Consider the following 26,267-nt stretch of genomic DNA (forward strand, 5'->3'; position numbering starts at 1 on the left):
AGAGAGACAGAGAAAGGATGTGCGAGGGAGATGGAGAGAGAGAGAGTTTGATGTGCAAACAAGCACATTTGCACATCTGGTCCCTTTGTCTATGTTCCGAATGCTGAGCCGGGGGCAACTTGTCAGCTGGGACCCTCACCCCCACGTCTCATAATGCATCAGCAACACATAAAAGATTGTCGGACGCTGTCGTAGGAGGCCGTATGATATGAAATAGATATTTATGATTCTTGGGGCTGTTAAGGGACTTTTTCAGTTTGTGATTGTTTCAAAGTTTAAGTGTAGTTTTAAAGAATGGGTTAATTCCTGTTTCCTTGGATTAGAGTGAGGATCGGATCACGTTTTTTTTGACGCAGATACTAATTGCTGATCATTGAGGATCCATATTGACAGATACAGATCTCTTTGTTGTTGCTGACCTACACGTCTTCAGGCTATTTATAAGGTTTGCCACCTTTCAAAAAATCATTTCAGTGCTCTCAAGTCAGTGTGAACCATCAACAATTCTAAATGTTATCACTTTTCTTCATAAAAACACACGATTCAATTGATTAGGAAATAGAACATTGTGTTTTTATTGATAAATGTTATCTTTAGTAGTTTAAATTATGCTTTTTCTTTAAAAAGATATTTAGAGGAAGTATAAACAGGTCATAATTCATCTCTAATATCTATTTATCTGGTTGTGAAAACATCTCCTTCAAGTTTCTCACCAACACTATATTTTACTAGATTACCTGTGAACACATCGGGATAACGTTATAATTGACTTTCGCCCAATATTTATTTTCACCGGACAGAGCCTGAACGCATCATAATGTAACTGAAAGGAACCTCCGTTTGGTGTCCATTGGCGGTGCTGCTAACTTTAATAGCTATCTTCCTGTTAATTTAAATATGGATTGGTCGTTTACAATGTAACATTATCAAGGATCCACAACGAGAAAATAATAAATGCCGATGCCCATATTGCGTATTTTACTGAATATTGGCAGATAACGATCGTCGTAAACCTATATTTCACACGTTAAACTGTGTAATTAATCTGCGGTCACATAGCAGTATTCTACATACTGAACAGAATCTGCACATGTGAGTCTTTAACTGCTAGAGGAACAGCTGCTCAGTCAGCATAACAAATAACTCTTGTAGAATATTTGTGTTTCGCTCTTTTTCATTTTGTAGTAACTATCCATGCAGGACAGCCCACATTATTGTTATTTTATTTTTAAAACGATGCATCCTTTACCGCTTTCTTTTGGTTGTTCGGTGAAATGGGCTGTGCCCTAAAATTGCAGTGATATAAAAGAAGACACAGCACCAAACAGTGGAAAGAGAAAGTCCCCCCAAAAAGAAAACACTGTGACATAAAAGAACACACTGTCATGCAATACACCGAGATGAGTAGGAAGTATTATGTAGAACAAGGATGGGGAGGACACTTTCATAGACGGGTCGGCCTTAAACAAATATCATTGAGAAGTCCAAGACACTTGACTCCCCTTGACTGGAACTCCGTGACTTTAAAACAAAAGTGAGATTATTAAGAAGATACCCTGAGAATACATAAGCTTTCATGAAAATTCCAAATAAGTCAATTCAAGGTCTGACATGTGGTGCCAATCTCATATTGCATTTCCCATGTTGAGTAAAGGAAATCACAGCTATTTTTGAGTCAAGGGAAGAGCCGCGTCCTTCAGCTGATGCGTGGATAGATTTAATCACCAACAGCAAACGTAGGAGCATTTCATCAGCGACTAAGCCTTCAGAGAGACCCTGAACTTCGTTGTGAGAGCAAAAAAAAAGAAAATGGTCGAGAGAGATGATGGGTGGAGGGAGGTGAAGTGTGTGGGATGCATCAAGGAGGACAGAGAAAGAAAGTGCAGGAGAGTGAAGGGTGAGTGGGCAACCCCGTCTCTTAATAATTACATTGTAATGCTATTAATCTGCTTGTTGTGTTTTGTTAGGGAAAAATAGCCGCTGCCTGGATTATGTCCATCGGCTTATGTCCTTCGGAATTCATCCTAAAATGCCATTTTAATGTTTTACATATGTCCTCGGTGCCTGCTCCCCAACCCTGTTGAATGAATGTGTTGGCAACCAAGCTTCCCCATGTTGCAAAGGTCCATGATCTGAACTGTGATCCCCAAGCACCAAGCTCCCTTGTGTTGTTCTACGACTCTTACAGCCGGTTCCACAAATGCCAACCCCACCATATTCAAGCATTGTATGTATTCAATGGCCAACTACTTAGGAGAATGGAAGACGTCTTGGATACTGTAGCTAATATTGTTACGCCCTAATGCATATTCCTCCCCGTGCCCAGAAACATGGTCCTATATTGAATTGGGCAGCATAGATTTTTAATTTTCAGAAACCCATTTACATCATATGTTGGCTAGACAAATAGGATGCCTGCCAGACCGCCAGCCAAGGTCAGTGTCCAATATAGAGGAGGCTTGTTGGTAGGTGTGAGGGGAGTACTGATGCTGTGCATTACACAACACAGAGGCTCAACAGCCATACTAGTTTCTATTGTTTCCATAAGTGATGTTTTCTGGTAATCTAGTAAAAAAAAGCAGGATGCTTTTTAAAATCAGTGGTACTGGGAATAATCGGGGGAATTCTAACGAGTTTAGTAACGTCTTCAGAAATGTTGTAAAATGTTAAGTGCTCACAGTGCATAACCACTGCTGAAGGCTTGTTGAAAAGAAGGTAAAACACATAAGCACACCAACATTTGGCCATTTGGCCTAGTGAACCGCTGCCATTGGAACCCAACCAGAATTTAGGCTTAAATATGTAAAAATCTGATTTTATTCTCTGTTTAAAACATTTTTTTAAATATGCACAGTAACCATTATCATTATTTTTCTTTCCACAAAAGGTAAGAAGAATTCTCATTTCAGTTCAACTTTAAGTCACCTCCATGTCCATCCAATTTGTGTTATAGTGCCACTGAGTGCTCCATAGAGGAACTGTAAGAGCTTAAGTATCTTTAACTATTCCTGTTAGTACTGTGTGTTTAAACCTCCCAAAGCTGCAGTTTCTGCAGTTTCTGTGTGAGTTGGCATATTCAGTGACCTTTGGCCCTGAGATCTTGGGCGGCAGCTTCACCGGCCTTTGCCAGCAGACCTGGCTGTGTTCCCTACACCGTACTTTACACACAGTCAAGTAGCCAAGCAGCCTGGCGGCCAATAGTGCAACATCGGGTTGCAGCGCAGTTCCCAGCCCCTACACTACGTTGCAAAGGGCTTAGTGTTTGAGAGGATGGCAAAGCAGCAGCTTTATGTCACTGACAGCCCTGTGAGAGAGAAAGAGAGGGAGTGAGCAGGGAGAGTGAGAAGAAAATATAATATCTGAAGATTGCCTTGCAGCTGCCCAGTGAAGTGGGATTAAGAAACCATGCTATTTAAACATTTTCTTTCTCCCCCTTTCCCAGGCAGCATGGAAAAAGTGCAGCATGCAGTCAATTTTTGGAGCTTATCATCAAGTAACCAAAGTTGTGCTCTCAGCTTTCTCGAGCCCTCATTCTCTTTCGAGTCGCAGACGCACACAGAGAGCCACAAAACCACCACTTAATGTCACTCAACACACACTTTTCTGATGCTTTAGTCCCCCGCTTTGATATTTTTATACTTAATATTACCCTTCAGCACATTTGATGGCTCAGGGAGACCCTTTTAGTTAGGTATGCAACATATAAAATCTTATCAGGCCAACATAATGAAGGAAGCCACGGGGAGAATGTTGTGGCAGATAGCTGGCACTGCCCTCAGATATTACATGTCATCGAATCTAGCTTCAATTTGAGTGAAGGCATGTGAAAATTGAGGGGAAGTATCTGTTCTGGAGATTTAAATGGAGCACCTCTCTCTTTCTCACACTCAATCTGTGACTCTCTGAGTCACCAGGAACGCCACAATCCGTGGCTAGAGTAATGAGAAGGCAAAGGTACAGACACCTGACCAGAGAGAGCCTCAGCAGCCTTCGCAGACGTTTGAATCAAAGGTGGTTTCTTTCTTATCCGATCTGATTGGACTATCTGAGAAGTCGCCATTGGAAACTGTTTGGATAAATGGAAGTCACTTTAAAAAGATACATTGCAGGTGATTGTCAATCTAAGTAGCGAAAAAAACATATTTTCCATTGAGAAAAGCCTGTCCTCTTTGTTCTTTGTATTCTCCAGTTCAGATATCACGTATACCATAGCAGCGTCTGTGCTAATGTCCGCAGTCGCCTCTCTGTGTCGCGTCACAACCTCGCCCCTGGGTGCCACCATAGCTCCTCAGAGGATGCCGATTGGTTCAAAACCTCTGAGCTTCAGACACAAACTCGAAGCCCGACAAGATGGATCTCAGGGAGTCAAGTGTGAGTTTAGTCTCATTCCACTGCGGTCAGCATTTTGATTCCGCAATGTGACATGAGAATCCCCCGGCACTCCCAATCCGGATGCAGGTGAGAGTATGGAGCCTTGACTCTCTGTGCGTGTCTCTCCCAGGTGAGAGGCTGTCCAGGTTGGGCTGTAATGGCTGCAGGGGAGCGCATACAGAGCAGCTTAGCTCAGAGAATCCTGGGATAGCACGGGGAAAGCTCGACAGCCCCTCCAGGCAAACAGACTGGGCAGCAGAGACATCGGGGAAAGTTTGAACCAACTCAGAGGGGAATGTCTTGGATGGGCTTTTTGCGAACAATTTTTTTTTTTTAAACACAGCGAGAGCTTGTAGGCAAAAATGCAATACTTGTTTTCTTTCAGCGAGATGACTCACTGATGAATACATTTCCAAATATTTGTATCGTTATCACCCATGAGTTTCATGTTCTGCGGCGGAATGCGGTCGATAAAACGAGAGTGATGCTTTTGAATTCATTGCTGCCTCTAACTTCGCTGTAGCTCATGTGGTTTTATTTGACTCTGGGGGTGATAACAAGATCAACTGACCGTCAGCATGCAAACAGTCTCATTACTAGGAAAGCTCCCACCAGCAAATTTGGCTGGGGGGAGTCATCACTTTACTCCTGGTGCAGAAATCCTTCAGCTCCCATTTCATGATGGCAGTTAAATGCCAAACACTCCACTTTATCATGTGGATGGGGTTTTAGCAGTGGTAGGAGTAAATATGTTTTGAGTTTGGATTAGTTGCCGGTCTGAGAATAGACAATTGGATAAAACACCTTACCTCAGGATATTCTGCACAAATCCACGGCGTAACTACCACAACAAGTGTGATCTGATGCTTGTGAGGCAACGTTAAGATTTGCCAGATTTATTCAGAAAGAGCGACATGTAGTCTACAAGATGGGCACATTTTTGGCAGGAATGAAAAGAAAAATAGGAGATGATTGGTAATGCATCACCTTTTAGTCTTCTGAGAGGAGCCAGCACTGCTCTAAACAACCCCTGTTTGCTGATTGGTCAGGTTCAGTTGCTTCTCGGTGGATGTTTTCTCTATTTGAGCTTGAGAGTTGTTTTTTAGTTTTTTCTAAAGCTAAACATTTGATAAGCGAGCTGAAGTTAAAGTTTGATTGAGTCTTTTTGCTATTCTGTTTATATTTAACACCAGTAAGTACTTACATAACACCAGTAAAGTTTTGAGTCCATTTAGTTGATTCTGGGCTTGTAAACGGGATAAAGGATTCACACAGAGAATACTTGATTCAAGTATAATGACCAATCTAAAAACGTTTATTATTTATTTATTAACCATTATAAAAATGAAACTGTAGTAGACCATTAGCATTTGTATTCAGGTAGGAAAGTCCTCTAATAGTGCACCAGTACTTTTGTACAATGTCTTGTCTGTCTGACTCCTTTTTCCTGTTCTTTCACTTTTTCTCATTTGCCTCATTCTCACAGTGTAATTGTATTAGTGCATTATGTAACTCAAAAAGGCCATTATACTGAGACTGGTGAAAACATTAATCGGCCAGGTAATTTTATCTTCAGTACCATTTCTCTCTTCTTCACTTCCATGTGTCCTGCCTTGGTCCTCTTCTTAATAAGAAGCCTCACACTGCTGTGGTCATCAATGCTGAGGTCTTCTCCCTGCGGGCGCTGCTTCTTTCAGAACTGCTTATTTAAACCCCAAACCTGGCCTCTGGGAGCCTCTTGCTATCTTTCTCCTACACCACCTCTCTCTTTCTCTCCGTTCCCCTTCCTCTTTGAGAACACACACACTCGGGGGCAAAGGTGGGAATTTCTCTTGTTTGTTCCACCCAGTCAGGCATGAACTCTTCAGATTTTTCCGCAACAAGAACCAATTACTGTAATAACAAATTCCCTACTGAACCACCATCATAATTTCACATAAGGCTTCTACTGTCTCTCTCTCTCTCTTTCTCTCTTTGGTCAGCCCTGGCCTATATGATCAAGGGTCCCGTGTATATATGGAGCCCCGCAGACATTAATCATCGCTCTCCAGCGTGATGGCACCTGAGAGATGCTAGTGCTTTACAGAAAGGTGCAAACCCTCGCAATCAAAGTTCATTGCCGCACTTTTCTTTTCATTAAGTCTCCGAGGATGCGTCGCATGGCCTGCCAAGCATTAGACAGGGCCGGAGATATACTACTGAATAGCGAGCACACTGTTGTAATGTATCATCTCAGAGAACTCAGAAGAATGGATCGAGAGAGCATAAGACTACCGTCAGGCTGCAGCACGGCTGAATCATGAACACTCCTATTTTCACCCACCTGAGTTCCACCACAAAGAGCATCAGGTGGCTCCTTTTCACCAGCGTTTTTATGTACTTTGCAATATGGTCGACTCTCGATTGACGGCGCTGACATTTGACATTGTGCCGGCAGAGCAGCTCATAAAACAAGCAGGGCCGTGGCCGGATGACACAGTGCTCATCGGTTTATTGTGGTGCATTGTTTACAACTTGATCAGCTCAAACAGCTTGAGGTCACAGAGAAGCGCAATCTCTTTACGTAACAGGGAGACTCAGTCCTCTGTGCCCTATGACAGTCTCTCAGTGACACTGAATCACCGTGACGTGGGAGATAATGAATACAACACATGTCCTACAGAACAACATTGATGCTACTTCTTCAGTCCATTCAAGGATGTGCTGGTCTCATTGCCAAACACTACCTCTCACTCTGTGTTTTTCCTCTCTAGTTCACGCGCTTGCACCAAAATCATATTATCTTGCTCTGCAGCCTCTTCGTTCAGCCAGATATTTGGCTCAGTAGCATTGGGAAAAGACTTTGGATTCTCGAAAGCATGCCAGCCAGCGGGAAATAGGGCTTTTTTTTTTTTTTTTCTTTTCTACCCTGCTTTTCCTAATGGCAGGAGACAAACCTCACAGCTCATGTGAAAACCCAAAATTTTACCAGTAATGTGCCAAATACATTTTTTAATAACGCCCTGTTTGGGTACATGCACATCTCGCTATGTGGGAACTTGGGATATACTTCAGTGACCACTCTACCTGCACCTCTATTAGCTATTAACCTCAGTGCAACTCAGGTGTACACAAAATAAGTTGAGCAAGCCAGGCAGATTTCCCACCGGCCCAGAGTGCATTGCCCCGAGTCGGGCTAAATAGTGGTGGCGACATTAACACACATATGCTCAGAGGACCAAAAGTTTAGCGAGGAAAATGTAATGATGCTGAGGAAACAACGTCGCCATTATCGCTATGACAAAACTGGATCCTGTAGTAGTTACATAATATTTCAGGCCAATAACCAAATGGAGACTCACATTTTATTTTCATTTTCGCACTTTGTATCTGGTGAGCTGTCTTGCCAGCTTTTCAAACTTCTAAGACACAGAGTTTTCTTTTTTACATAATTAAAAGGTTTATTAAACGCGTGGAGCACTTCCAACACAAATCTTTAACAGTGCCGCTCATTCCCATTCATGACAGATATGCTTGCGTGCCTCGGAGGTGCAGCCCTGGAGCTGCAGATACACTTTTCATTGCTAAAAATAAACGCATCTCCCTCCCCCCCCCCCCCCCCCCCCCCCCCCCCCCCCCCCCCCACCTACCCCCAGCTGGTTTTAGAAAGGAAAGACTCCCTCAAAGAACATAAACAAGGGAGAGGGGAACAATGCTCACAGCATGAACTGCTGGAGGGGATTGACATTATTTCCTGCAACAATTATGACAAAACAGCAAAACCCTACTTTTCCCTCCCCGTCATCGTCCATGAGTGAGACTGATTCACTCACAAATGATTTCTCTTCCCACACATGGAGAAGTGTTTCGTTTTGAAATGATTTATTGGTGAGACTGCTCAGAGATTCCTCCATTAACTACAGGGGGCAGTTGGTTTTAAGATTGAGCCTCCGATGGTGATGTGAATCACGTCAAAAAGTGTCGCTGTGATTGCTTCAAATTTGGTTTCTTTTTGTCCGGGGAAATTCACTCTGCGTGTCTGAAAAGAGGAATGAGTGCAGCCTTTTGTTGTCACCGGCTGTGTTCAATCACCGCTCCTCCTTCAGCAAGCTAACCTCAGGACGTAATAGCCCGGCCCTTTTGCTCGGGTCTGTGTGTGATAACCAGCATCAGTCTGACGTGGCAATACTCCAAGATCAGAGGGGTTAATAGTGTGTGCTGTGTCCTCACCCTAAAAGGCCCCACTTCCCCAAAGGGTCCTCATAACGACACAATGCTGGTGTTGCCCTCATGAAACATTCATTCCTTACCTGGCCTCAGTGGAGGTCACGTCGGGTTAATCTCCGTGGCAGGAAGCGATGCTGTGTAGCCGTGGATGATGGATGCACGCTATAACTCTTGGCCCTCCATCAGATGTCTTTTACTGAAACGCAGCACACCCCGTTGCCTACTTGCACTTATAGTTACATTACTTGAGGCCGAGAGGTTAAGCGTCAAGACACACACGGAGGTTGAATTAAGCCCGTCTTGCATTTTTCGTGAAAGCAAAAGAATTCAGGCAGGAGTTACATTTTTTTAAATATGCACATTTTGCAGCAGCAGGGTCACTACCTTTGAGCTCCCCTGAAGTGCACGTGAGATACTTAATTTAGTGGTCATTGTAAAACTCTGCACGCTGTGACAGCCGGCCCCACTTAACGTTCATTCAAAAAAAAAAAAACATCCATCACTGTCGGCCGTGTCGGCGCCTCTGTACGGGTAATGTGACCTGTGGTATTTCCCTCTGGAACACAGAAGACATATCTATACAAGTCCATACTGGTAAACAAAACAAGTCTCCCGCGCACTGCTGAGTGTGTGAACACCAGCAGCAAACGTGTTGATGGCTAGAACGAGACCTTCTGTGCAACCTGATTCAGAGAGGTTGATTTGGGTTTTGGTGTGGGATGACACCAGCTGCGCGGCTTCAGTGACAACAGCTTGATGGAAGCTGGATTATTATTTCTATTATTATTTTTATTTATAATCAACAGTGCCGGTGTGAAGGGAGGTACGGGACCGTGTGTTTCTGCCAGACATTGAGAGTTCGATTGCGCAGGAACATTGATTTGGGCTTATATATACAGTAGAGCTGCATGTAACAATTATTCTATCTATCTATGGTTGAAGTAACTGATTAATTTTTTAGTCAACAAAATGTCAGAAAAAAATATATCCATCACAGTTTTCCAGGGCCCATGGCGACGTCTCCAAATGTCTGTGTTGGTGCGTCGGCCTGTTGGTCCAACAACTTTTGGCTGGACCGAAACATCAAGACAGTGTCAGTAACGTATGGATTGCCATGAAATTCGGGACCAATGTCCATGGTCCCCAGAGGATGAATCCAAGTTTCCTTGGGCACCAAGTATGATGGTTTTTATGATGGTTACATATTTCAACAGTTGTGGGATGGATTATCATGAAATGTGTTACACAGCTTCATGCTCTCTTCAGGATGAATATGTAATGTCTTTGGCGATATTGTGCATGAAAGGGAGGTGGTTGTGATGGATTTACTATTTCTGACCATTAAGTAAATGAAGTTAATTTCCCACCACAACATGGATTTCATGAGTTTCACCTCCTGTTTAATAGTTTCTGCTAGATGAGATACAACATAAATGCCATCTAACACTTTACTGGTGATCCATTACATCACAAAATTGTGAGAATCTCTGAGATTTCAAGAGTTTAGTGCTCCCTCTCAGTCAAGAGAAACAGGAGCAGATGAGGTCATGACACAGTGACCCTTGCTCTTGACTCTCTCTACACTTATCTGGTGACCCTAAAGTATCTCGTCCAGCTGATTTGAAAGTACCATTTCACTTTATATCCTCTTATTCTGCAGCTCTGTGGACCCTGTAAACGTATTGCAGTCACAGCCAGTGTTTACAAATGCATCCCTCAATTCCTCCTTATCTGTTTGTGATCAAGCGGCCCAATAGGACTTAATGAGTGATGCTTCATGAGAGTACACAACATTAATAACTCAAGGTAATGTCTTATTATCTATTGCCTTTATCAGATTGATAAAACACATGGCATTAGCAGAGTGCTGAATAAGGAGACCAGCATCAATTAAATCACACGCCTCTCATTGTTCACGTTCGGGCGGCATTAAAGTCTGACAAGCGAAAGATAATTAGTTATTAAATCTTATTAAATTGACCATTGAGTGAAACAGATTCACAGCATGTTTCATATATTCCCAGTTAACTCATGCAAAACAGCATTAATCCATCATAAGCATGGCTTGCTGCATGCTTCGCCTTGTCTCACCTTGTCATATGCTAATATTCCTCACCTATCCTCTGTTGCCCCTTCCACACAGCCTGTCGAAGGCGGGACTTTTATTCCGCTGCGGAGTCAGAATGAGGGGACAGAGTTGTGGCCGATCTGCTTAATGCTAGTGTTGAGGAATCTCAATCTCTCTTCACAGCGCTTTTTTTCTAACTCACAGTTCGATCACGTACTCTCACACAGTTTGTTGATCTGGAATCACACCTGCAAATATGAAACACTTTGTAATTCGTGTTTTCCACACTCTGGTTGATCTCTGATGAGGAGCAAGATAGCTATGTTATCCAAGTCATTCTTCAATGGCTGGTGATCCTCAAAGCTCCCTGAGAAGTAATTGTTGTGGGCCCATTCATTTGCACCGTGCGTACTTTTCACGTGCATGAGATTTCCAAAGCCCAGGCCTCAAGGACAAGCATTAGAGGCCAATCAGGAAGCAGTGTGATGCAACGATGCGGTGGTTACCCTCCGGGGCTCGCCTTGTTGCATATGGAGATGCGAGTGGGAGGGATATCACAAGCACTTAAATTGATTTCAGTCGAGGAACAGACCACCCAGATGTTGTGCAATTTCCCCCACCATTTCAATAAATACTGAAAAATGTACAGCACACTTTGTTCATGCATAATTACAAAAATATAGATGATGGTAACAATAGGGCAAACTGTCAAAAAAATACAGTGATGCAAATACTGGAGAGGAGACTATAAGGCCATATTATATTAGAAATGTCAGCCGTGGAAGTTGACGAGGGCATTTTACAATGTGCAGCTGGTGTAAAGCATTGACAATACATGTGATTGTGTTCTCGATTAATTGATGAATAGTTTTTACTAATTGCTTGTGCACACATGGTGTGTGTTGGAAGGCAGTATTTGTAAACCCCATTGGGAAGAGCCACTTGAAATTAGACGGGCATTGAGTCCAGAAACACAGAATTCATCAGGCCCTTGAATCATAATGATAATAATAATATTAAGGACACAGCTGGTGGCTGCTGTTCAGGTGCGACTGTCACATCTCTCCATGAACTGTGTGTGGCCCCAGGCAAACACTCTGGTCCTGGTTGTGATGTGCTCGAGCATTGTTTCTAAGCGACCTCCAGCTCAAAGCTGGGAGGGAACGAACCAGGAGAGTCTTGATGGGGTGGGTGAATGGAGGGGATGGACGTCTGCTGTGGCTCCACTCCCTTTAGAAATAATGATGTCAGAGATGGCTTTGAGAGCAGTGTGGGAACTGCATCTTGAGATGTGCAGCTTCCCAGCCGTGTCCTCTCCATTTACTACACAGAGTGTTGCTAACAATACTTTGCTGACCTGTCCTTCACCCCCTTTGTCCCCCATGCCTGCCACACTTCTTCACGCACACTCTCGATCTGACAGCACACAGATTCCCAAGCGCAAATACAAGCGTGTCTGACATTCTGATTCAAAAATGCCTTGTCGATGAGACTCACCCAAGCGACTGCAGTCAGACCCACGGGAATAAGAAGGAACAAGTTTGTGAAGTAGGGATGTAAACGTTAAATGGGGAACATGTTCAGCCTGTCAGCAATCAATCTCAACGCTTGCTGTCAATGTGTTTTCTCTGCTTCGTGTGCGTTTCTTTCACTTCAAACACCAGGTGACAGCTGCCTGGACTCTGATCCAGTCTGGATGTCCTCGGAGCCTAAATCCAGGTTCTCATCACCTTTCGTGCCATTACGGCCCCTTGTGTTGGATCTGGGGGGAAACTAAATCTGCCCTCTCACTGCATTACATTATTACTAGAATGGTGTGGCTTGTCTGGGGAACTATTTGTATTCTAAAAACTTAAGTTAAGTAATAATTTTATACATGGTGGCAAATAGAAACACATCAATTTGAATCATGTTAAGATAAGATAAAACTAGATAATTATTAGTCAAATTGCATCTGGACTAAACTTACAGAACACTTTCAGAAGATGAACAGTAACAAGACTGTTAATAAATCCAAATATTTAAACATACTTTTCTGAAGCAGACTTTCAGTAAGTGCTTAACTAAGACGAATAAACATATTGCTGTGTTTCAGAATCATATCAGAGTTTCTATTGGCCCAAAGCTAACATGGGTGGCAGTAAAGGACACAATATGCTTGTTTTATTGGCACAAATGATTCCCTTCTGTACGTGTAATTTTTCAATGTTATAGCAAATAATTTAGTGGAACCCCCTGATAGAGTGCCACGGACCCCTGGGGCTCCTCAGAATCCAGTTTAAGAATCCTTTCTTTAGTGCATAATAGTGGCAGCTTTCTACAGCCAACAGGTTTATCACTTCAACTCCATGGAGCGGTCATATCTGCTGTTTGGCTGCTCCTGATTTGGGCTGTTAAATATTTTTAACCTTTTTGTATGATGCGTTTCGGTGCACCCAGGGCACTGTCAATAGCACTTCTTTTATTTCAGCGCTGTGAAAGTAGGCCAATAAAACACTAGCACAGGCACTTACACTAATTACATTTCACTCTCAGATATGTCCACGTTCACCTTCATCCCCCAGAGCGACATACAACCGTCCTCCATCCAAATCAACGCGTGGTGTTAATCGGGTGTCATACAGTGCATGTTGTGGCATTTAAGAGATTGCATGGTACTCTAGCTGTACTAATTGTTTTCCAACCTCGAATAATGTCAGTTCACTTAATTTCTCTGATCAGATTTGATCCAGATTACCATCACAGCAAATCATTTAATTTACTGATTGATTTTATGCCTCTAATGTTCCGTCTGACTTTAGAGCAACAGGCGAATGAGAGACAAGGATCTGAATTGGACTGTTGGTATCATTTCTATGTCCCAAAGGTCATTTTGCTCTCTGGGCTGCTGTGGTGTGTAGAGAGCAACATTACATTGGAGGGGAAAGCTTTTCAATTGTCTTCTCCAGGCTGAGGAGTGTGGATAGCTTGGGGGCCCGGGGGACCTGTAGTCTCCAGCGATGGAGGGCTGGTGTGGACCTTCCCGTCTGCCGGGATACAGTCAGTGACGAACCTGCTGCTGACTTGAGCTTGAAAAACATCAGATTCTCAATAAGCCGCCTTTGGCATGTGTGTTTGTTTTTATGTCCCCCCTGCAAATAATAAGTTTGACAATATCGAATTATCTCTCAATTTGTCCTGAACTCCTCCGTGGCTGCAAAGACAGCAAAGGATGGGAACTTCAGAGCGTGTTGCTACGGCAACCAGGAACAGTTCTGAGGCTTCATCTAACAAGTTGCCTGAGAATGCAGTCCTCGCTGTTACATAAGATGTGACTTACTCTCTGTCTCTCTCTCGCGCACACAGACACACACACAGACACACACACACACACACACACACACACACAGTGCTTTTCCTGTGGCAGAATTTCACATTCCACATGATTTATTCATAGCTGGATAGCTGCGCTGGATTTATGATCCTACCATGTAAATATAAGCCCATGCAATCTACCACACTTGGCAATAGTTTGTGTGGGGGCATTGTTGGACTCAATTTCTTTGCCTGTTGTAAAGTAAATGGGGTCTTTGAACAGATTCAGATTTAGGAGATCCGTGCTTGAATAGGAAATGATTCAAAGATTGAAAGACATTCTGACACCGTTGCTACTGTTGTTGTGATGTTGAATATGAGATGGGCTGTACACATTTTGGATATGCATTACCTAATGCAGCCTTTTGTGTTCAATTCCCCCCCAAAAAAGAGGAACCAGAAACAGGAACCAGAAAGCCTTAAGTATTGTTATTCTGGGAGGAACAAGGACCGCTGATCCTGACACTATATTAAATTTATTTCTATCACCTATCGTTCCGTCCCCACTTTAACTGGCAGAGAGAGAGAGAGAGAGACAGAGGGGAGCTGAGGAGGAGCGCTGAGCGCAACACAGATAACACACTTCATCATTAGCGAACTCACGATAAGTATTCAGCCATTCAGCAGCTTCCCCTTATCAGGACACCGTAATCTCTCTGCAGCTAAATACTACGGCTGCCTTCAGCTCGCCACTCTGTAGGTGAAATTTGGGTGTTAGAGAAGAGAAATTGCCATTGTACGTTTGTTGGGACAGCTTGCCAATAGCCTAATCATTTTTTAAGAGATTAGTGTCGACGGCTGATAGACTTGTAGCTCTTTTGAGGGGTTTAAAGGAATATGCATATCTGCTGCTATAGTCCTGGTCACATCACTATCAATCTGTATCACCTGGTATCTCCAAAACAATACAGCCACACACAAATTGTCACCCTTCATCATTATTGTTCTTTACAGAAGCTCGGTAGACAATACCCCCGTACCTCCGCTAGCTTCTCCTTCCAAAGCGTGCAGGCTTTGACTGCTGGGGAGGGTGGGGGGCGTTGGAGAGGGTCTCACTTTCTGACATCTGTCACATCCAGACAGCCCTCTCAGGTATGCAAAAATAGCCACATGCAGCTTGGTTGAACAGGAGCGGCTCGATGTGGCAGTGCAGCAAGCCCAACATAAGCTGGACAGATTTTTAGTTGAAAGCATTCCAAAAATGGACTAACGTTGTGTGTTGTATTCAGATATCCACTGTAATGAGCATGCTGACTAGCTGGTCCCGGCCCTTTGTGTCTCGTAATACCACTTCTACCTCGCGAGGCGATAGTGAGTCAATGTAGCATCGAGACCCCCGGAATCAGACCCCGGCGCTGGGGTTCCCACGGGATGCTGGATGCCAGTTGCTACAGCTAACTGCTAACTGCTAACCCCAGAGCCGACGCCCACTTTCATTAGGATTTATTCCAATAAAATTATTATAAAATTATATTATTATTCCAAATAAACCGACTATCAAAATGTACACGGACCATTCAGAACCTGGCAAATGCCACAGTAAATACAATATAGGCCGACACCACACTTATATAATATATATATAATAGCAGTGTTATTTTTGAGCAGTTTGGTGGAGAATTGCGTATCTTTGCCCTGCTGTTAGTTTGTAGTTGTTGGTTTTTTAACTGATGAATGTACATTTATAAACCCAGTTGTGAGGTGAAACTCTATTTGGTTGGAGCATGTACCCAGTTACACATTGCACCTTTAAACTTTCGCATCTACGGTGTATGAATGTAACATGTAAAGTGTCTTTGAGTACCTCAAAAAGCGCTATATAAATTAAATGCATTATTATTATTATCATTGTGTGTTGGGGTTAAATGTTTCATGTGATTATTTCCTCCCGGGAATATACAGTCTTTTCTACATAATCTTGTGTACGTCATAGTCCTCTCTATTTTTCACCTTCTATTTGTACAGCTTTGTTGTCTTTGTTTCTAGCTGCTATTCTATTTATGTATAATAATATAAGTACATTGAGAGCAATGCAAGATAAGTCAAATTCCTTGTATGTGTACATACTTGTTGAATTGGATTATTTCACTGTAATTTCACATAACTGTGAATAATTCATCACAGAGTGTTTAAGTTTCTTTTTTTATTGTCTTATATTAATGACCGTCTTTTTGCACTAAACATCTGTGTTTCCCGCAGTTGTTTTCTCTAGGAATAAATTGTAGAACATCCCAGTAAATGGGATGGATTGGAAGAAGGAGAAGCTAGTGGAGGTAAGCGGGTATGGGGTCTCAATTCCCCATATGCAACCCCAGTGCATCTTCTTAGATCTGCAACAGTTTACGATGATATCTATATTTATGCAATGGGTCTTTAGACTTCAGTCACTGTGGCAGATCAGTTTCAACTGTGATTAGCAGATTGTTTTATTGTGTTAAATGTCATTGCATAGACGGTGTGAATTATTGTTGTGGTATAGGTTCAGTCACACTGGCTGTGCTCTGAATGAATTCCCAGTTTGATTTAAGGCCAGTTGTAAGAGCAGGTGTCACTGCATGAGCAGCCTTGCGAACATGCATGTCCTCGTGACACACGCAGTGCTGACTCAGCTCAAAGTATTCCAACAGACTCTTTTGTTTTCCACCTCATGTCTCAGCATCAGGGCTGTCTCATAGCAGCAAACACGAAGGGAACAGAGTTGTTTCTGCCATTTTAGATGTCACGCTCGGCCAGAGACAGGTGGTCCATGAGAAATAATATCAGTTATTGGCTCCCAATTGCGGTTTGAAACGGCTCCGTTAGTTGAGTATTTCTTTCGCAATTAAAATTGTGGGTTCAGTTTTCAGCTCACTATCCACACTAGAAATGCGTGCATGAATCGTGCTGTGCTGTCACTTGGATGGACAAGTGAGCAGGATATCCGCCAGAGCCATAAGCCGGGGCCTTATTTTGGTCGGAGCTGCTATGGTGGGTATCATGTTCCTTGCAAAGCTGACAGATTTGCTCCTTTGCCTCTTCGGCCGTTGCCTCCTTACCCGATCTAATAGCTCAGAGCATTGCTGATTTGCCTCGAGGGTTAAGGACACAATTCCCCTTCCTGTGATTTTCTAAAGAAAGGCCAGAATTCTGGGGAGACTGCATTTAACCTTTGGGAGATGGTTAAGAAAGCTGCTCTATCGATTTGTTTTGCTCAGAGAATAAGGGGTGTGCCTTCCCTCTGGCCAGTTGGAAGGGATGCTGCAGGAATAGCTAGAAATATTTGGAAATATGTTCTGAACCGTTCTGGTTACCGCTCCAAACATTTGTTGCACAGTGGAGATATTTTAAACCAATCTAAAAGCATGTGGGATTAAAAATGAACATGACAGATGTTTTCAAGTGTTCAGATTCTCCACAGTGGACAGAAACACAACCAAATTAAAGTACTGAAGCAGTTCGCTGTGTTTGATGCCAGTAAACTCCAAAATGACAGATCTTATCGCTGATGCAAAACATTAAAGGCAGCCATCATAAGTCTCTCATGTGTTGCCTCAACATGGGGACTCTTCCTCACAGCCACCATGCTCACCACTGCCAAATCTGAAGGTTGCACGCCTTTGATCTCTCAGTCTAGTCCAGCGCTCTATTATCTTTTAACTTTATTTTCAACTCCAGTTAAGGTCTGGGCCAGTGGAAGAGTGGGGCCTGTCAGTGATACTCTGTGCAGATATAATGCTATTTAAATGCTAATGTGTTAAGAGGAGCAAAACGACCTTTACTCACACTCTGCACTGGGGTGGAGCAGCAGCACCAAACAAAAGCCCTAATAAATGAGCCTCTTCCTCTAACACGCCACCGCTCGTCTCATATATAAGGTGTTGTTATCTCCATCGAGCTCAGAGGGCTTTGACAACCTTATAGAGCTGGATGTTGGTTTGTGTGTTAGGTCAGGCATGATAGGAAGATTGCACAATGTGCCAATTGTTGCCAATTGTCAAGCTGAATGTGATTTGTTAATTTTTTCTGGGGAGATGGCTGCTTATCACAGGAGGACTCCCAAAGTGTGTCAAGTGAATGCTTTTAGCCTTCAGTTTAAAGAGGATAACATTGATGATCCCAGCCTTTTCCTTTTCTTAAAAATATATCAACATTTAACCTCATCCACATTTAAAAAAGCCCAACACTCAAAGATAATGTTGTCTTTCCGCTGTATATTGTGCTTAAATTAAATTTTTGAACCAGTTTTTAAGTTCACCCTCTATCCAGTTGGCAACCTTGCCAGGAAGTTGGTAATGTGATGGCAGGTGCTGGTATCAGTGTCAAAACAACAAGCCGTCGCTAGGTCCACAGATGTCACAGATACTTGTCTCCACGTTTGCAGAGCGCTTGCCAGAAGGATGCACACTCGCTGAGAGAGCTGCTTTCCCTTGAGCCGCCTTGTGTAATAACCTTCGAAGTGTGTTGTAGGACTCACTCCTTGAATCAGGCGTCTGTACTTTTTTCTTTCCTAAAGAAAGACTTCAATTTTGTATCAGCAGAGGAAGAGGTGGGGAAAAAAGGGAAGAGTTATGGAGGGCAGATGAGTCTGTCATCTGTCCTACAATCCCAGGAAATGCCATAACTCCGCCGGTAGATACTTTATTCTGCGCAACTCCCTGAGATACCTCAAGGAATAGTCAGCCGTCAGAGGAAGGCCTTGGAGTAAGACAGTGACATAACTTCAGACAGATATGTAGCATCAAATCAATCAATCATCCACCATCATCCTTCTGCTGCAATTACTAGCTAGCAGTTACCTGGACTCAGGCTAAGGAAGTGCACCTGATTTAGCCTGTAGAACCGTACTCCGTAGTGATGGTTTTGCATGTGATGCATGTTCAGCTCTGTGATGTACAGCCTCACAAAAGCAGTCCCTCCTGAGGAAGAATATCCTCATGCATGCTCAGAGTAGCCTGGATTCATTTTACATCAGCTTGCCGAGTTAGACATCCTCATGTAATACTGGTAAACAACGAGAATTTGTTTTCATCTCGACAGATGGAAGACGACAGCAGCCGAAGAGCAAGGCTCCACCTCGAGGGTTTGAGATCTTAGACCTCATTAAAAATAGGTTTGAATGGAATACATGTTATCCAATTTGAAAGATGAAAAGAAACATCCACCCTTAGTCACTATTCACTAACGGCACAGAAGTCGTTCCCAAGTTCTTGGACGAAATTTTTGGATTTGCGAATATGAGACTTTCTTAGAGCTATTGACAAAATAATCGAGAGGAAATTCCTCACGATACCAACATACTGAGGATGCAGTGACAGGGCATGGGGGGATTTTTCAACAGAGAAGCACTGTCTGGTTTGAAGCTCACAAATCTGCATTTCAATGTAGATCCTAAATAGAATGAGTTTTAAGTTAATAACTAAATTGTTGCTCAATGGTTGCAGGAAAGGTTCAGAGATGCAAATGTGGCTCTTTTTGAGAAATGTAACTATGGCAATGTTGTATGAAGTAGCGTGATTTGTCAGGTATTTAATTTGCAGGGTTTATTTATCGAACCGAAAGAGCCCTTCCACCAGAGACAGTGCGGGTTCTCGGGATGCCGAAACTTAATTTGTCCGCACGACCGAAGGATGCCGCGACTAGATAATGAGGCAGTTTGTGTAATATGGATTTATTAAGACAAATGTACCATTGTTCCAGTGTTCTGTGGTTGTAAAAGGTGGATAAACTAACTTTCAGCATACATCAATGCTGTGAAGGATTGTATCCATATCTCCAACCCCTCATTGCAGGTCAGTTTCTTTAGGGCCTTAATAAAGCCTTTTTCCCTTTCATTTCTAGCTTTGTCCGAAGCCACCTTCCACACATTGTCCATCAGCTAAATGAAATTTAAATTGAGAGCCCTGGAAGTAACTGGTAATTTCTGGTAAGGTTAATTAAAATGACTCACTTAAATATCCTCATTTCATTTTTTTTTTTTTAATTTTCATGGCACAACGTTTAAAGGGAAACTCCTTCTGGATGCTTTTGTGGCTCCATAAGGAGGTGCACAAGGTCTAATAACTTTGCTCTAGTAATGTCACCTGAGTCAGCGTTGGTTGGGGCTAAAGACTGAAAGTTTGAAATTGAAAAGAATGTGAAGGTGTGGAGTTAGAAAGAAGTGAGCTTACCAGACCTCTGCAGCCCACTCTCCATCTCTGCTTTAGGCTACTGGCTCAAGGCTATACTAGCGATTAGCAGAAGACACCCAAATCTCTGACCGGCAGTATCCAGTGGGCCATGTTGATGATGATGATGAAGATTCAGATGATGAAGATGATTGAAAATGCTTAAAACCGAAAGAGGAAGCTGTTCAATGCAAATCATTTCTGTGAAAGACAGATTTGTTTTCCTCATTGGTAAAGATGTAGACAAAGGTTTTTCCTTATTGGTATTGAGACAAGAAAAAACACCAGTAGACACCAGTTTAGTTAAGGGATGTGGCCTTCATTTTGAGGAATAGCAGCACTGAGAATACCATATTTTAAGAATGTATTGATTTGTCAGTACATTAATATAGTTTAAAACGTGTAACATTTTGCCTGAAAACTCCCGTACTCCTATCCCTGTCACCCCTGTAGCTCATAAAACCTCTCCTTCATTTTATGGGGTTACAGAGAGAGTGAAAGTGCACAAGTTTATGAGGCGTAACATTGGCAGGCAAGCAAGCTCAAATACGGCTATTCTTTTTTTGTTTGTTTATTTTCTATTTTACAAGACAGGATGCAGATACGTTTGAAATACGACCCGGGCAACACTATTCAGTTGTTCATGGTGGAACAATGAGGAAAGACAAAACCAGACAGCAGATAACTTCACAGAAAGCTTCTTATTAATAGAATTCTAGACTTTATGTTCCGTTTATATAGCATAACTAAATTAGCACTAATTTAAACCTCATGAAGTGGAAAAGTGTATATATAAAGGCCTTTAGATTGGTTTTGGGATCTACTCTACATTTTGATTGTTTCATGTGTGTTGCTTTAGGGGGTTGTGTTAATTGTTCCAATTTTAATAAAATGGCGGACGTTGTAAGGACATACGGTAGTGAGGCATCAAGATCAACCCTTCCTCTGATTAAGTTCAATGCAATGGAATAGAGCACTGGGCTGTCTGCATACACAATTGGGTTTTAATCTAAGACTAAATGGCTTGCAGAAACTACAAGCAGGGAGGGCGCATTTGGTGATCAAGTCTCCCAAGGACGCCTCTCTGGGTGTATGCCTCACGGCGCTCTCTCAGGGCTTTGACGGATGACACGAGCACCACAGAGTGATAGGCTATTATTTCACTTTGCAGCGGATAAATGGCACTGCCAGCTCCTACCTGTCGCCTGCCTTTCTCTTTCTTCCGTTCTCTCTTTTTTCCCTATCTCTCTTGCAGTATTCCATCACAGACCCGCATAGCAGAGATGAAATAGGATGGATTTTGTCTGTGCAATCTGTTGATTTCACTTTCACATTTCACATGTTTGCCTTTTTGAGTTTTTCATGCCTTTTGCCCTAAGTTGATGAGGAGAGTGAGTGTATGGGGGATAATGACCAACCTGGCCGAGGCCTAGTAATTTCATACGATGCTTCTTTCCCCATTGTCTTATAATGTGATATGCATTTCTTTTTCTGGAAAAATGCTTTTGTTTTATTAACCCTGGGTGTGATCTTATACTCTCTGTCTCTCTTTCAGACCAGCAGTATTCATGGTCGCCCTCGCAGTACTTCGATGAGGACAGCTACTCCCCTCCACCCAGGAACATGAAGGGTCTCTCTGGCGGCCGCCCTGCCCAGCTCCACCTCACCTCTCCCAACTCAGCCCATACCTGCGGCCTGGTTGAATGCGACCATTCCCTGGACCATCACCTCCACCATGGCAACTCACGGCCCCCCTCTTACCTCCTCAGCCCCACAGAGAGCTGCCCCCTCGAGAGTCACCATCGCTGCTCCCCGCGGAGCTCCATCCACTCTGAGTGCATGGTGGTACCGGTGTCCATGTCGGCCACCGACCACTCCATGTCCAGTAGCACTTTCCCCCGCATGCACTATGGCAGCACTTCACGGGAAAGCGGCGGCAACACTTCTGGCGGCAGGGACTCCCGAGACGACGGAGGCTCCTCCTCGCATGGCGGCAGCGGCAAAATGAACCGAATCCCAGCGAACCTCCTGGACCAATTTGAGAAGCAGATGCCCCTCCACCGGGATGGCTTCCACACGCTGCAATACCAACGCACCTCCACCACGACCACGACGACAGAGCAGCGCAACGAAAGCCCCGGGCGAATACGCCACTTAGTCCACTCGGTACAGAAGCTCTTCACAAAGTCGCACTCTCTAGAAGGTTCCTCCAAAATGAACGGTACCAAAGGCGACTCGCACCGGGACAACTCCCACCACCACCATCACCACCACCAAGGCCACCACAAACACAGCAAACGCAGCAAGAGCAAAGAACGTAAGTCTGACGGCAGCGGCAAGCAACGCTCGGGAGGTTGGTGGAGTTCGGATGACAACCTGGACAGTGACAGCACATACAGAACGCCCAGCGTCATGTCCCGGCATCCTGTGGACCACAACAGCCACTGCTACCCTGACTCCATGCACGGCCACCTGGCCGGAGACCTGTCGCTAAAGACCTCCAAGAGTAACAACGATGTCAAGTGCTCCGCCTGCGAGAGCATAAGCATGGCACCAGAGGGAAAGTTCATGAAGAGGAGCTCCTGGTCGACGCTAACGGTCAGCCAAGCCAAGGAGGCCTACAGGAAGTCGTCACTCAACCTGGAGAAACCCATGACACCCACCGACCTCAGGCCCAACATCAGGCCCTGTCACTATCTACAGGTGAGTTTGGCTTATTTTGCCATGTGTAAGTTGTGTACATTACTCTATGATGCAACTTGATTGGAGAAATTCACATTCTGATTGTTAGTGTGTTGAAATGCAAGGATCAGTGTGTGGCTCGATGATGGGTACTCGGAGGGTTTTGGTGAAAGCCGAAGATGGTGATTTGATAGCGACAAGCAATTGAAGAGATGATAAAAAACATCAATTTCATCTCTCAGCCACTACAATGAGCATCCGTTCACCATAATGTAAAATTCATAAGAACCTAAGTCACTGCAGCACAGAGAAAAAACATCAATCCCAAAACTTAAGCCTGTGTCGTACAACACAAAGCAATCTTCTTCTACAGGCATCGGCGGCAAGTAGAAAAGGTAGAAAAGTTGCTCACCCTCGCTGGATTCCCAATTGATCTAAAAGACAGTGTTTTGTTCGTGGCCTGGATATTACAATGTGAACCTGATCTCAGGCTCGGCGTGGGGCTGGCAGCCGACGGGACGAGCACAGCAGGACAAATCAATTAACTCCATAAATGATCTGCGCTGGAGGGGAAAAACCAACAATGTGAGAATAAAAGACCAGAGGTCTTCGATGCTTAGATTTTGCATAGGTTTCAGCCTTGAGAAAAGGGTTAGCATTTAGCCCATGATAGGCTCTACGGGAGACCCATAGCTCCGCGGGGATCAATTCAGAGCGATTCAGCACTTTACACCGAAGAGTCTCACAGGTTTTATATGCATGCTGGAGGGTATATGAAAGGGGGAAATAAAAGAAAGCGCGTTTATAAATCCCAAACTGCAAAAGTAGAGAGAAATAGATTTTGTAACAATGCTGCTCAATATACAACGATGGGATGTCTGATAGCATCATGTAAGTACCGCCTCCAGCCAAAATAAAGTGAGCACTTCAGCACATCGGGAGAGACTCGGAGGAGACTCGGAGCTCTAAGCAGGAGTGTGTTGTATGGATTAGAGACGGTTGTAATCGGAAAGCCAATACATTACTCAAATCAGCCAATGGAGCCAAGGAAACTACTCAATCTGAGTTTACGTCATCAGAAAATGTTTTAGAGGACTCATTTTGACGAGCGTATTTTTAAACATAACTGATGATCATTTTGAACTGGACAGGCAGTGCACTCATCCACTCAAATTTGTTACAATCCCACTAAGTGCAGTAATCTCTCAAAGAGAGAGTTGGATGTGTTTAGTGCCCTCCTCCAGCTCCTTGCTTACTTCCACTTGGTCATTCAGCTGAGGTAGTGTCCGAGACGCGGTACTATAAACACTTATATAAACACTTAAATATCCTCCTCCTTCCTGCCGCAGGGCTAAATATAGCCCAGCATTATCAATCCAATCCGAGCAGGGTGACACATCTTCCCTCCCCGGAGGAGAATCAATGCCCTCTCAGGAAGCTGGGAGATGTTTCGAGGGAGAAAGTTGAAGGTACACGCTGCCACGGCCTGTGCCTCTGTGGATGCAATTAGATACTCCTGAGAAGCAGAGGGGAATAGACGGCAAAAAGATGGATGTTTTGGCTCATCGTGGCTTCAGTCGTTGCTCGCCACCAGAACCAATAGGCAGGAATGATGCTTTGCACACACCGAGGGGTCACATTGAGAAGTTTTCCCTTCCTGAGGCTGAATTGGGATTACCCACAACTGTCTGCTATGTAACAACATGAACTGACTGTTGGGCTGTGTGTGTGTGTGTGTGTGTGTGTGTGTGTGTGTGTGTGTGTGTGTGTGTGTGTGTGTGTGTGTGTGTGTGTGTGTGTGTGTGTGTGTGTGTGTGTGTATCAGATGGTTTGATGATGTGCTAGTCACCTTGTTTGCGTCCTTGGTTGATGACGGAGGGACTGAAAACCTTCTGAAGTGTTGCGAAAGGCGAGGAGACAGCGGACAGAGAGAAACGCGTGACTTATCTCGCTGATCTGTTTGTTAATCTCTGTGTGAATGCAGCAGGTGTGTGTGTGTGTGTGTGGGGGGGGGGGTGAGGTAGCGCATGTGTATGTATGAGAAATCGATTAACTGAACTTCAGGGGAGGCAGAGATAGATTGATATTGGCTGCCCTTTCTCTGAAATGACAAATGTTGTGGGATCAGACCTGGCATTGGCCATCGCTCTGTGTCTCTGGCTAAGTCATTTCACAAATTAGCCCCAATTAGTCCTCCTCAAGACACACACACAAGCACATAGTTTTCTGTGAGCTTGATATCAATGAAATTAGGTGAATGTGACAAAACATTCTTCCGTTGTTGGCGACAGGCTCAGCTGGATGAATTTCAAACTCACACCTACACTCTCCGAACTTGATATGCAAATACACCTGGACTGCAGCAACAGCTGTAATCAATGCCTCCTCCACCTTGCTTGCAGCCAGTCCATAACTTCCCTGCACAATAACTTTGTCTTACTGACAACTCTCAGCTACTTTGCTTTCTCCCTGCATAGAGTCCTGTCGTACAAAGGGAGGATTAGTCTTTGATAGTTTTGCTGATAGGGCAATGCGGAGGGATTTAATAAGCCAATTAATTGCCATGTTGGCTTGCCAAAGGTGGAACTTGAGAGACAGAAAGGCAGCAGATTAAATTACAAAAGGGAAGTGCAAAGCAGCAGAAACTAAACTGGCACTGTGACAGAAAGCTACAGCAACCCCACCACACAGGGATTCCCTAACTTATTGTATCAAGGGGTTCCCAGAAAGCTATCCGGCTTTCAACCTCTATTAGTAAGATTCTGTCCCAGGAACCCTGGGATCAGATGGCAGTTTATAGCTAAAGGTTGCTCATCTCTGTTGCCTGAGGCAACAGCGTGGCTTTGTGGGTACCACCATGACGGTGAGCATCTACTTCAAACCTTAAGTTTCCTTCCATTCTAAAAGGAGATTGTCAGGCTGGAACCATTTGATTGTTAATTGTTAAAGCATATTCTTCCATATCTTCTTTGTGTGTGCAGCTGCACCACATCAATAAGACTGGCCAGCTATGGTAGCATCTTAATTTTGGGGGGGTTTAATACCAGTGTGTGCTGCTTTAGTAAAATTGTCTTCATTGTATTAAAGTCTTTTAACATAACAGCTCATGCCATGTGTGTGCCCAGTCCAGGACGTACAGTACCTTGTAGCTTCTCATGGTGTTTAGAGAATGTAGAGTTGTTCGAAAGAGGGATATCTCCTATTATTGTTCTGGCTTTTATTTGCCAATTTCTTCTTTCTGGTGTTTTAGTTTTGTTGTAGTTTACTGTATGGTTTGAACAGCTCTCACCAGTCTCCTGTAGGCTTCCATTTCCACGAAAAAAGTCTGTAAATAAACCAACTGTATGGTATCTCTCCCCGCCAGCAGCATACAGACAGACCAGCTAAAGCAGCGAGTGAAAAATGAATAACTCATCTGGCCAGCTCAGGAGCCAGATATGTTT

The 26,267-nt window shown here is 43.7% G+C and overlaps 1 protein-coding gene across 1 annotated transcript in view; it reads left to right on the top strand.

The window, feature by feature from the left end:
- Window positions 1–26,267, top strand: part of dlgap2a (discs, large (Drosophila) homolog-associated protein 2a) — a 138,840-nt gene that overhangs the window by 71,405 nt on the left and 41,168 nt on the right. Inside the window, exon 4 of the mRNA XM_034563478.1 lies at window positions 21,698–22,845. Within this exon, the coding sequence (XP_034419369.1) occupies window positions 21,698–22,845 (1,148 nt within the window). The remainder of the gene's footprint in view (window positions 1–21,697; window positions 22,846–26,267) is intronic.

Source organism: Cyclopterus lumpus, chromosome 22, assembly GCF_009769545.1.
Source record: "Cyclopterus lumpus isolate fCycLum1 chromosome 22, fCycLum1.pri, whole genome shotgun sequence".
Lineage (NCBI taxonomy): Eukaryota > Metazoa > Chordata > Actinopteri > Perciformes > Cyclopteridae > Cyclopterus > Cyclopterus lumpus.